The 12,953-nt window shown below is 40.1% G+C and overlaps 1 protein-coding gene across 2 annotated transcripts in view; it reads left to right on the top strand.

Annotated features, from left to right (window-relative positions):
* EPHA7 (EPH receptor A7) overlaps positions 1–12,953 on the top strand; it is a 172,438-nt gene that overhangs the window by 113,084 nt on the left and 46,401 nt on the right. For both annotated transcript variants that reach the window (XM_040428774.1, XM_040428773.1), the window contains exon 6: positions 10,013–10,137. In XM_040428774.1, coding sequence (XP_040284708.1) covers positions 10,013–10,137 — 125 coding nt within the window. The remainder of the gene's footprint in view (positions 1–10,012; positions 10,138–12,953) is intronic.

Below are 12,953 nucleotides of genomic sequence, written 5' to 3'. Positions count from 1 at the left end.
CCCATTCTAGAAACTACACCCCTCAAGGTATTCAAAACTGATTTTACAAACGTTGTTAACCCTTTAGGTGTTCCACAAGAATTAATGGAAAATAGAGATAAAATTTCAAAATTTCACTTTTTGGGCAGATTTTCCATTTAATTTTTTTTTTTCCAGTTACAAAGCAAGGGTTAACAGCCAAACCAAACTCAATATTTATGGCCCTGATTCTGTAGTTTACAGAAACACCCCATATGTGGTCGTAAACCGCTGTACGGGCGCAGGGCACAGAAGGAAAGGAATGCCATACGGTTTTTGGAAGGCAGGTTTTGCAGGACAGTTTTTTTTTGACACCATGTCCCATTTGAAGCCACCCCTGATGCACCCCTAGAGTAGAAACTCAAAAAAAGTGACCCCATTTTAGAAACTACGGAATAGGGTGGCAGTTTTGTTGGTACTAGTTTAGGGTACATATGATTTTTGGTTGCTCTATATTACACTTTTTGTGAGTTAGATCATGTGATATTTTTATAGACCAGGATGTCACGGATGCGGCGATACCTAATATATGTATACTTTTTTTTTATTTATGTAAGTTTTACACAATGATTTATTTTTTTAAACAAAATAAATCATGTTTTAGTGTTTCCATAATCTGAGAGCCATAATTTTTTCAGTTTTTGGGCGATTACCTTCGGTAGGGTATGATTTTTGCGGGATGAGATGACTGTTTTATTGGCACTATTTTGGGGTGCGTGTGAATTTTTGATTGCTTGCTATTACACTTTTTGTGATGTAAGGTGACAAAAAATTGCTTTTTTACACCATTTTAATTTTTTTACGGTGTTCATCTGAGGGGTTAGGTCATGTGATATTTTTATAGATCCGGTCGATACGGACGTGGCGATACCTAATATGTATACTTTTTTTAATTTATGTAAGTTTTACACAATAATATCATTTTTGAAACCAAAAAAATGATGTTTTAGTGTCTCCATATTCTGAGCCATATTTTTTTTTATTTTTTGGGCGATTGTCTCAGGTAGGGGATAATTTTTTGCGGGATGAGGTGACGGTTAGATTGGTACTATTTTGGTGGGCAAACGCCTTTTTGATCGCTTTTGTTATGTAAGGTGACAAAAAAATTGCATTTTTTTACACAGTTTTTATTTTTATTTTTTTATGGTGTTCATCTGAGGGGTTAGGTCATGTGATGTGTTTATAGAGTCGGTCGATACGGACGCGGCGATACCTAATGTATACTTTTTTATTTTTTTTTCTATTCTTTACCAATTTTTTTTAACTTTATTTGGGGGAAAATGACGTTTTTGTTTATTTTTACTTGAAACTTAATTTTTTGGGGGGAAAACTTTTTTTTTTTTACTTTTTTTTTTTTACTTTTTTTTTTTACTTTTTTTTTGTCCCACTTTGGGACTTGAACTTTTGGGGGTCTAATCCTTTACAATGCATTCCAATACTTCTGTATTGGAATGCATTGGCTGTATGAGTAATACTGTGTGTATTACTCATACAGCTTCCGGCCTGTGAGATCCAGGGGGTTGGATCTCACAGGCTCTCCACCGGAAGGCAGCGCGATGCCTTCCTTAGACATGGCGCTGCCTTCCATGCCATCGGGTCCCCCCAACAACCGCATGGGAACCCGATGGCACCACCACCGCAATAGGTAAAAGCCACAAACCGCAGGTCTGAATTGACCTGCGGTTTGCGGCGATCGCCGACACGGGGGGGGTCACGGGACCCCACCGGCGTTCGGACAGGATGCCCACTGAATGATTTCAGCGGACATCCTGTTGCGATTAACCCCCGCCGGGCGGCAATCGCGATTTAAACTTAGGACGTACCGGTACGCCCTAAGTCCGTAAGGGGTTAAATAAGGTTTTTTTGGCTCCAGATATTGATGACCTATCCTTGGGGTAAGATCCTTCAAGTGAATGGCAGCTAAGCTGCAATAACCTTCCACAACCACTAAACGTTGAACAGAGCTGTTCATCCGGCTTTAAAGTGCTTCTTCCGGCTTTGTTCAAAGTGCTTGTTCCGTTACTGGAGGCTGCAAGGATCAGCTGATTGATGGGGATGCTGATCTGATATTGATGACCTATCCTGAGGAAAAGTCATCAATATCTAAGTCCTGGAAAACTCCTCTAAAGGGAATGGGCCATAAGAATCTGACTAGTGTTTAAATCAAATTGAAATCAAGCTTATATGTTAAATGTATTTTTGAAGAATTTTTGGTGGTTATATTTAATTTGTTACTTTTCTGTATAAAAAAAAAAAATCTTAACATCCTTTAGTTTCCAACTGGCCATTAAGCCTAATAATAGGTGCCACTTCCTGGTCTGTACAGTTACTCACCAAATGGAAAATAATTTTGACCAGCTTATAAAAATATTGCCATTTTGTCTTTAATTGAAATGAATGAGGTATGTCAAAACACGATTTCCTTTAGGCTAGTTGTACACTAGTGGTGATGATTTGGCAGGTTGTTTAGCAGGAAACGGCTGGCTGGATCCGTACACACTCTAGCATTGCCGTAGGTTTGTAAGGCTCTGTCCGGCCCCATTCACTATAATGGGGACCGGCAGAATCTCTGGCCGCATTCCAGCATATATAATGATAAACGGCGCGCAGAAGTTTTCTTCCAGCTGATTCTCTGCATATTTGCCGGTATGAGGTTGGATCTCCGCCCAGTCTCCATTTATAGTGAATGGGGTCGGACGAAGCTTTACAAACTTCCGGCCATTCCCGAGTTTAGTGGGTGTGGATCCACTGTGCCAACTAAACAGTTTGACTTTGGGCTTCAACCTAAGGGTGTTGTCCTGGCAGTTCTCTTTTATTGACCCTTTAACCCCTGTACAAGGATCTGGACTTGCCTGCAAGGAACCAACCAAGCTGCTACCTCTTGGAGTAGTCCTGGTGTAGTTGGCGGATTCCCCACGGGAGTCAGAGACACTGGCGTGAAACACCAAAGAGTCAGACAAAAGGTGTAGTCTGAACACAGTCCCAGATAAAAGCAGGCGGAGTACATGCATATCCCAGATGGCAGTTCCAAGGTCGGGGCAGGCGAGTACATGCGTAGTTCAGGTAGCAGTTCCAAGGTCGGCGCAGGCGAGTACATGCGTAGTTCAGGTAGCAGTTCCAAGGTCGGGGCAGGAGGCAAGGAGCACAATCGGAAGACAGTCAAGGTACGGTACTTGGGTAGTCAGACAAGAAATCCCACTTTTGCTGACTACTAGAGACTAGAAAACCCTCAAAGCTCAGACATGGAGGTGGTCCACAGCTCAGCTGAATACGGGGGCTGACCAGCCCTTTAATCAGCAGCTGAACAGGAAACAAGGAAATTTATTTGGCACTAGTTCCAATACACACAGGGAGAGTGTAGCAACGCCTGCTCCTGCCCAGGACAGCAGGACAGTGGTGGACACCGGATGCCAGACTAACAAATAGCAGTGTGAAAACCGCCTTAAAGGGGAATCTAGTATTGGAAAACATGCCTGCTTTGTTCCAGAACAGAATCACTGCCTTTCGTGGTATTGCAGCTCACTTCCTCCCTCCTTACTTTTCCATAGAGCTGAGTGGTGATCCCAGACCCAATGGTGTGACACTGTTTCTAGTAGAAAGCAGCCATGTTTTTTTAATCCTGGAAAACCTTTTCAGTTGACCTGTTTTTAATCCATTGGTTTTGGTTTCATTCACCCAGCATTGGTCTGGTATCACCTAAGGCTCCATGCAAAATGGCTTCTGCTCAACTTCTTTAGATTGTCAACTTACATAGTGACTAGTGTGAAGGACAATGTCTTCTGGTTTAATCTGTCCAAATCAGTGTGTGCTATATACATTAAAATGGTTAAAACCTATACTGCTAGACGTGTATGCACAGGAAATGTAATTGCAAACATATTAGTTAAGAAACGTAAAAATTTCTATTGCTCCCAGCATGCAAGTAAATATACTACTGTTTTGGTAAAAGGAAACATATTTTTCTTTTATTACCATTTGTTATCAAGATAAAAAAAAATATAACTAGCTGGTCATTTTACTATAAGAAATTTTCCTTGTGCTAAAATGTACATGCTGTCACTGCTTTGTACATTTAAAATATTTTATTGAACACCTGCTGGACAGCTAATACCCCTGCATGGACCCATTTAATTCTTTGTAAAGTTTCTTGCCAAGGAAGCTTATGGCAGGGCACATGAGTTTAAATGCACAGCACAGAGTGATAAATGAGCTATTTTCTCCATGAATTTTATGGAACCCAGCTGCGCAGAAGTTCATCGCTCTTCCTGGCTCCTTAAAGATGTAGTCTCACTTATTATTTAGCTGCCGTGAAAGTTGAGATTTGATTCACGGCAATGCACTGTAAAGCTTGCAGGAATTATTGAAAAACAAATTGCTAAGGTGGGTTACCTATGGGGTCTAGTTAGCCATTACTATTAAACCTATTAGACATGTATTTAATGAAAGCTGATTGGTGGAAATGGGTTAATCCACATTTAATTTTCATTAGAAAAAAGCTCCCTCCTTTGTAGCATAATGCAAAGTTTAAATAAAAAAGGCAGATGTAGCTGACATTTTGCTGATGCCTTTACTTATTAGGTACCTACTAATCACTAACTTCTGTTTGTCCCTGGGTGATAATTAGCTTTAACCTAGCGTACACATAAAAGTTGTGTCTTGTGGTATGGTCAGTTTCTATAAACAAGTTCAAGATAGCATGCGCCAGAGATCTCCTATTTTTATAGTTAGAAGGGCTATGGCTAGGTTTGGCCCATTTCCTGTCATAATGGATGGGTTAAATTGTTGCAAGCTTTATACCATGGGCACGAGTACATAGTTTGACATTTTTTGGGCTGGCAAAGTACAGTACATTCAAAAAGTCTTCAGACCCTTTCACTTTTTTCACATTTAATTATATTGTGCTCTTGTGCCCAAAAAAGTTGTTTCCCCCCATCATTCTGCGTTCGGTACCCCATAATGACAAAGTGAAAACAGAATTTTAGAAATTTGGATGCTGTAATCGCTGCCAGTCTTCTTGGGTATGATGCCTCCAGGTTTGCATATTTGGATTTAAGGATTTACTTCTATTGTTCTCTGCAGATCTTCTTAAACTGTGTTAGGTTGGAAGGGGACCCTCAGTGGACAGCCATTTTCATGTCTCACCAGAGATGTTCAATTGGTTTCAAGTCGGGACCACTCAAGGGCATTCACAGAGTTGTCCCTAAGCCACTCATGTGTTGTCGTGGCTATGTGCTTAGGGTCATTGCCTTGTTGGAAGGTGAACCTTTGGCCCAGTCTGAGGTCCAGAACACTCTGGATCAGGTTTTCATTAAGAATATCTCTGAATGTTGCTCCATTGAGCTTTCCATTAACCCAGACCAGTATCACTGTCCCAGCTGCTGAAAAACACCCCCACAGCATGATACGGTCACCACCATGTTTCACTGTAGGGATGGTATTGGGCAGGTGATGAGCAGTGTCTGGTTTTCTCCAGAATGACGCTTAGAATTGAGGCCAGATATTTCAAACTTGGTTTCATCAGACCAGATGATGGAGTGCTGCAATGATGGTTGACGTTCTGGTACTTTCTCCCTTCTGCACACAGAATCTTTGAATCTCAGCCAGGGTGGCCATGGGGTTCTTGGTCACCATTATTACCAAGGCCCTTTTCCCCTGACAATTTAGTTTGGTGGGGTGTCAAGCTCCATGACGAGTCCTGGTTGTTTTTCCATTTAGGAATTATGGAGCCACTCCCTCATGCTATCAGTAACACAGATTTTTTATTTTTTTATGAAGACTATTGAGAAAGTTGCATATGTTTGCATTTATGAAGTAGATGAACAATACAAATAAAGTGTTGTCCATAGCCTTTAATCCCTCTGAGATTTTGGTGTAGTGGCATGAACCAACTCCATGATCTATTTGAATTTAGCTCCTGCTCTCTTCTCTCTCTCTTCTCTCTCTCTTCTATCTAAGCCATAAGCCAATATTTTAATTTCTATTAGGCCTCATGCACATGACTGTAAGCATTTTGTGGTCTGCAAATCACAGATCCGCAAAATATGGAAGTGGTCCATCCTAAGAACGTAATAAGATCTGGTAAGAGAAAATGCCAACAAACCTCTGTGCACAAGTAAATGAGATATGTACTATACAACGCCCAGTTCATTTAATATTTTGCAGTTACTTCTAAAGTGTGCCTTGTAAGAATCTCAGTCTATCTCTGATATAGAAGTGGAGGAATATATCATCTATTAAGCTTCAAACGAAAGGGAAAGATCATATTGTAATATTTAAATCTTGATTTTTACCTGTAGAGTTTATGCTGAAGCACCCATACACAGAGCTTTGGGGTTTTTTTTTCTTCTCTTTTTTATGTGAGGCAGTAAGTCCAGCTTCTGGCAGTGCAACTGAGCCTTATTGGATTTTGATGTACGTGCAGAAAAAGAAGGCAACACTTAATCGAAGATTTTGAGACACAGGGACAAATCTGTAATTCACACCTATTTCACTTTCCCCTATAACTGCTGCCTGAGAGATGGTTACAAGTATGAGAATGCGGCAGGATAAGAATTTAAATTAAACATGCATGCCTTGTCTGTTTCTTATGACCTGGAGTCAAGTGGTGTCCCTGGGTAAATGCATTGATTTTTTTCACTCGATTACCAGAGATGAGCAATAGTAGAATCACTGTAAAATAAGGTCACTGAAGAAACAAGATGAGATAAAATCCAAGGGGTGCAAATTGCAAGCAATTTTGCCTGCCATTAATAATTTCAAGATGATTTCCATTCCCTGTACACACGTTTTAATAGAAGAGGACGTGCCCAAAATATTTGAAAATAGGCTTGGCTCGTGCTGATGAATGATTTCATGAATACTGCATAAACCTGCTGGAAGCGTGATGTCCTACATAGGCAGATACCTAGATAATCGATGTAGAACAGGATGATGAAGAATCAATAACGATAGTCTTTAACTGATGAGTTAAAAAGTACACCAGGGTGGCCACCTTCTCTGGAAAAAATATGTAATCACCTTTATTTTATTTTTTCATTTTTTGCCATACTTGTATATGAAAGGGGCAAAAAAATAACCTCCTTTTTATTGCTGTTTAGTGAATAGCCCTTATGTAGGGCTAAAAGAATGACTTCTCTCCAGAATTCTGGCTTCAAAAAGTCGCAAAATGAGGCTATTTGCGACCTTTTTGGATCACCTGAAAATGGGCAGCTCTTTGTATTTTTACACCACTAATTTAGGTGGGAAAGTGGGCATGATTAGTTATGTTATTGAGTTTCACTCCAGATTTATCATTGAGACTTTATTAAAAAGTCTCCAAAAAATTGCAATCTCACTTCAGTAGGAGGGTCGAGTTGGAAAACTGGAGTAACTTTTCTAGACAAAAGTGTTAGTTTTTTACGGATGATACAAATTTATGATACAACATATGACATTTGATAAATGTGGTATAAAGTAAACCAACACAGACTCAAGGAAAACTGACTTCAAATATTACCCTCTTGATAAATATCCCCCCAGTATGTCTACGGTCACGGTGATTTCAAACAAACTTAAAGGTATTGTCCAGCAATATAAGATGTTGTTTGGATGTTTCTTTTTTTATATATATAAATTAATTGAATTTACTAATGTCCTGATTTGAGAACCCCTGGTTGCAGCGGCTCCATTTTCGCATAAAGGTGCATTTACATGGGACTATTATCGGGAGCGTACGTTCGTCAGAACGCTCATTCATTATAATCTGCAGGTGTGAAGGTGCCTCCAATCACCCTGTAAACGTTCATTGCGTAAATTGATCATTTATGCTGGGAAGAAGATTGTGCTGTGTAAACAGGAATATACTGCCCAGAAACAACAAATCTGTATGAGCATGAGCGATTGTGGTAGTGATCACTCATCCCCCTACAGTGGAGGAGATTGCTGCATGTAAATGAGAGAGGCAGTTTCTTTAAAGAGGACCTTTCACCAGAGGAAAGCCTCTAAACTAACTATACAGAAGTGTAGAGCGGCGCCCAGGGATCCCGCTGCACTTACTGTTATCCCCGGGCGCCGCTCCGTTCGCCCGGTATAGCCTCCGGTATGTAAGTAGTTAGGCTCCACCCACTGGCTATGAGCTGAGCGCTGCGATTGGCCAGCGCTACAGCATAGGAGAAGAAGGATCAAGTGGGTGGAGCCTAACTACTTACATACCGGAGGCTATACCGGGCGAACGGAGCGGCGCCCGGGGATAACAGTAAGTGCAGCGGGATCCCTGGGCGCCGCTCTACACTTCTGTATAGTTAGTTTAGAGGCTTTCCTCTGGTGAAAGGTCCTCTTTAACTAAACCAATCCCTGATCTCTGCATCAAGAAAAGCAGGAAAGCCGCACAAGGCGCTTTTTGTTCAAGAGATAGGGAGATGAACAAGTACCAGTAGGAGCGTACACAGAAATCATAGAGTTAAATCATACATTTAGAATGCCCCCCCCCAAAAAAAAATATTATAATAATGTTTGCTGATAATGGTGTGTAGTTGAACCTTGTGATTGTTTTCTGGAACTTTCCTAAGGCTTCTTTCACACATAGTTTTTGTGGTGTTTTTGGCATACTGCATTTTGGAAATAAAAAAAAAGGCCACGGACCCAAAAACTGCACCAAATGTGATGAAAAGCACCCGGAACAGCAGTTTTTTCCTATTCCCCTATATGGCTGAACAATTTTTATTTTTAAATAAAAAACAAAAATTATGTAATAGAAAAGCTGTAAATATTGCTTTAAAAAAAAAAAGGATGTTTTTAAACCAGTAATGAGAGATATTGAAGTGCTGGTTGCCTGCAGCCACCACAAGGGGGAGTGCTGCATATATGAATTCCTACAGCTGCCATAGAACCCATTTAGAATGATCCCACCGGGGGTGGCTGCAGGAAATTCACTTAGCTGTGTCAGGAAGCAGCCAAAACAGCTCAGCGCTGAGCCCAGCTTCCCCCGCGGGGACCTGTAGCAGTTGATTGGCCTGTCTCCATGTACGTTATGCCAGTAAGTTGTTAAATACAGCAGATGCTGCTCTGGAATGGACAAGAGACTGGCACACTGCTCAATGGACAGTATATCAGTATTAATACATGTCCCTTAGTGCATCATTAACTATGTAGCCTTGTGCGTGTGGTGGAACCCTTGGACGATTCCGTTTCCAATGAGTCTAAAGACAGACCCGCCAAAGTCTACTTCTATGATTGAACCAATGATCTGTATACGTCTCCTATAAAGCTCATGGTAAACATCATAGGCTCTCAAACTGTCATCTCTCATCGATTGATTCCTTTCCTGACGCCAGTTTCATCTCCATTCTAGCGTAATAGGAACATGATAGTTGTATGTTGTTGGTAGCTCAGTACAAGTGCATGATAATGGATGAATGTATTAAAGTGCCCTAAAATGTACAGCGACAGTAAGTGGATATTTTTATCGCTGGCAGCCATGCTATATATCATGCTGTATTATTTTATCTTCAGTTTCGCTATTAGGTCAAAAGATAGATCTGGTGATTAAATGAAGTTGTTAGCAGATAATTGGCACCCTTTGATAAATATAATGGTCCAAATGGCCATAAAATGTTTGTTTCTGTTGTTTTGTTGTGCTATTTTCATGTATAATAAATATTTGGTCTGTCAATGTATCACTGGAGATTAATCTGAAAGCCTGCGATTTTGGGCTTAATTAGAATTCATTTGCTTAATTGTCAGTATAATCCCATCAATTCCTGCTTGCACTAACTCCAACCATGCTGTCTTCTGCTGTTTGCACTTTAATTTACATTTCGATTATGGTTTATGAGGATAATAAGGCCTTGTTTGAATATTCATTAGTATCGGAATGTTATTGGACTTTATGAAATAGGTGCTTTATTTTAGTGTAATGAAATAATGAAAGTCACACTGTGAGAGACTGATCAAATGGGGGGTTTGACGTGATGGATGATGGCAAATGTGCTCATTTTTATCATCTTGCTTTTTCCAGCGCCATCTCAAGTAAGTGGGGTAATGAAGGACAGAGTGTTGCAGCGCAGTGTCGATCTATCCTGGCAGGAACCCGAACATCCCAACGGAGTCATCACAGAATATGAGATCAAGTATTACGAGAAAGTAAGCGCTGTTAACATGGCACATTACAAATGTCCATAATTTGCAATCAAATCATAGGAAACAAAATCAGTTTTCCGAAATGTCTACTGCCGTACGTTGCTGCTTTCTTTCTGTTTTTGCTTATGGCTCTGAGTGAGTGTAACCGATATTCAGTTGTGTCTCAAGTGAAGTTCTAAGCTTTTAATCCATCCATTTCATAGTGTAGAGAGCATTAACCCTTTATTTGCCCCTTTTTTTTTTTAAATAGATATTCTAGACTGATAGAAATAAAGCTCAATAATTATGTAATGAAAATTTTTTTAAAAAAGTGGAGGGTTCATACACTAGAAAGATTGTTAGTCCCTTGAGCCACACTTATTAAAAAGCACACACCTCTTAAAGGAGTTGTGCCTTGATTCATGTGGAAAAGTCAAACCTGACATGATATAGTATATGCCAATCTCTTTCTAACAAAGCTAGAACCAGCCCTGTACCTCGCATGGATCCAGAGGTCTCCCCATTCATTGCTCCAGGTGCTCTTCTATTCTCTTTCCCTATAATAGCCACAGCTTCTAACAGAACATACAGCTGGTGGCAGTTGGGTAGTAAAAATGAGCATGTGCGACCACCGCAGTAAAGTTGGCAAGAATAAAGGAAAAGAACAAACAGCAGGTGGTGCTATACAGATACATTTTTTATTGAGTAGCTCAGTGGCTATTGTAAATTTGTAATTGCAAAAGTATTCACATCCAGGTCCTGGTTTGAAAAAAATGTAGAACATGTTTTGTGGCACAACCCCTTTAAAGTGGTTATCCCACAAAGGATGTTGTTTATAATTAAATCCAACCTTTTTTAGATTTATACTTATTATAAGCATGCTTATACCCTCAAATATTCTAGGAGTCATGTTAGTATAGTACTGCCTGCTTTTCCGTGTCCACCTTAGTAAATGGGCTGAGGTGTAATGAGCTGGCTGTTTCTGAAGGGGCAGCGTCCTTTTCTACGTCTCTGAGCAATTGATAACAGCATTGCTGTAATTGTGCATGCTCAGCATCTCCTCTGAGAAGTAGAGAAGAAAATGCTAAGAACTGAAACACAAAGGGGGAGATTTATCATTCCCTTTGCGCCTGAAAATTGGTGTTAAAAAGTTGCAGGTGTGACTTTTTAACTACAATTATTATTATTTTTTTATATTGTTGCATCTCCCCTTTTTCGCCATCCTCTCCACTTTTCTAAAAGGGTCGGGGAAAGGGGCATGGCCATCCATTGTAACAAATTTATCTTCATTTACAGCAGTTTTCTGGTGTAAATGAAGCCATGAATATTTGGCAGCTCTGAGATTTCTTATTAGGTGCACGGACTGCAGGAGGATGGGCCTAATTTATGCAGAAAGCGCCAGTCTTGATAAATCTCCCTCACACCCTCCAAACTAGAGTAAGTGGTGTATAGTGAAGTTACGCTGAGTCAGTTTATGTCATTTCTATCTTCATACTCAGTTGCGTTCTGATGCTGTCTTCTGACAAACCAGCAGTAAAATGCATTGAGAGGACTCCTGAGCTCATGTACGTAATGGAGAGGACTCGGAGGAGTCCTCTCTGTACATTTTACTGCTGGTTTGTTGGAGCACAGCATCAGAATGCAAGTGAGTATGAGGATAAAAATGACATAACCGGACCGGGCATCACTTACACTATATCCTGCTTGCTCTAGTTAAGGGTGTGTTTTGGAGCTGACAGATTCCCTTTAAATATTTTGTTCATCCATTTCTCAGCTATTGTGAACTATAACTATGTAGGTGAATGATGTTGGATGAGAACCATTTTTGGCTGTTACTACATCCAGCATTCTTCAAACGCTGAGTTGCATGTATAGTTGCATTGTTATTCAGCTGCATCCATCTTACGACGACCATGGCGCAGTCGTGATGTAGTTAGATACAGCAGCATATTGTTTGCCAATAGAAGTCAATGGTGAAATGGGTTTCTGAGACAGAAGTTTTGTGGACTGCACGACCGCATGTAAAACATGTCCAGCCACTTGAGGCTACTGACCGCATGTGATAGAGTTGATCAACCGCTTGCGGTATATATATTACATATTTTACTGCATATGTCACTATTTGAGATTAATCAGATGAAAATTCAAAACAGTACAAACGGCAATCTATAAATGATTGTGGTCAAAAAATGCCCCCTTAAAGCATGAATATACATGTGGTCGGCCGTGTGTGTTCACTAATTGCATTACCACTGTGCCATGTGGTCGTACCCTTACACCTTCTCTTCTGTAGTTCTGCCATTCTTTTTCTGAGCCAGAACTATCAGGATAAACATCTGCCAAGATAGGAAAGCATTTATACTGTAATGTAATGATAACACATACAATTTGAATCCAAGTATTGCAAGCTATTAATTTATTATCTAAATAGAAAATGCTGCAGTTATGGCCACAATATACATAGTTCTATATTTTGGAAAGCTGGAAAAAGACACACGTCTATGGAGTTCACACTGATGCTATGTAAAAACTGTATACATTTTGATGTGTGTGATATGTTTAGGAGAAAAGTGTTTTGTAACCCAGCGTTGGTAGTGTCTGTCATTTTATAGCTATATGCTACAAAGGTAATGCCATGTACCCCAAAATCAGTTTGCGCACTTAGAGAGAAAGTATAAAGTTCTGTTATATTCCAACTATTTCTGGGAATAGTAAGCAATTCTTGTCATACAGAGCTTTTATCAAAGCAGGGGGTCAAAGCACAGTTTTGATTTCATGCCAGATGGGTAGCGATACCCTAATAGACAGTAGAAGCTTCTTCTTTCCATACAGTTGCTGTG

Source organism: Bufo bufo, chromosome 4 (genome assembly GCF_905171765.1).
Source record: "Bufo bufo chromosome 4, aBufBuf1.1, whole genome shotgun sequence".
NCBI classification, from domain to species: domain Eukaryota; kingdom Metazoa; phylum Chordata; class Amphibia; order Anura; family Bufonidae; genus Bufo; species Bufo bufo.
The sequence above is the reverse complement of the archived record's forward strand: the minus strand, read 5'-3'. Positions and strand labels throughout refer to the sequence as shown.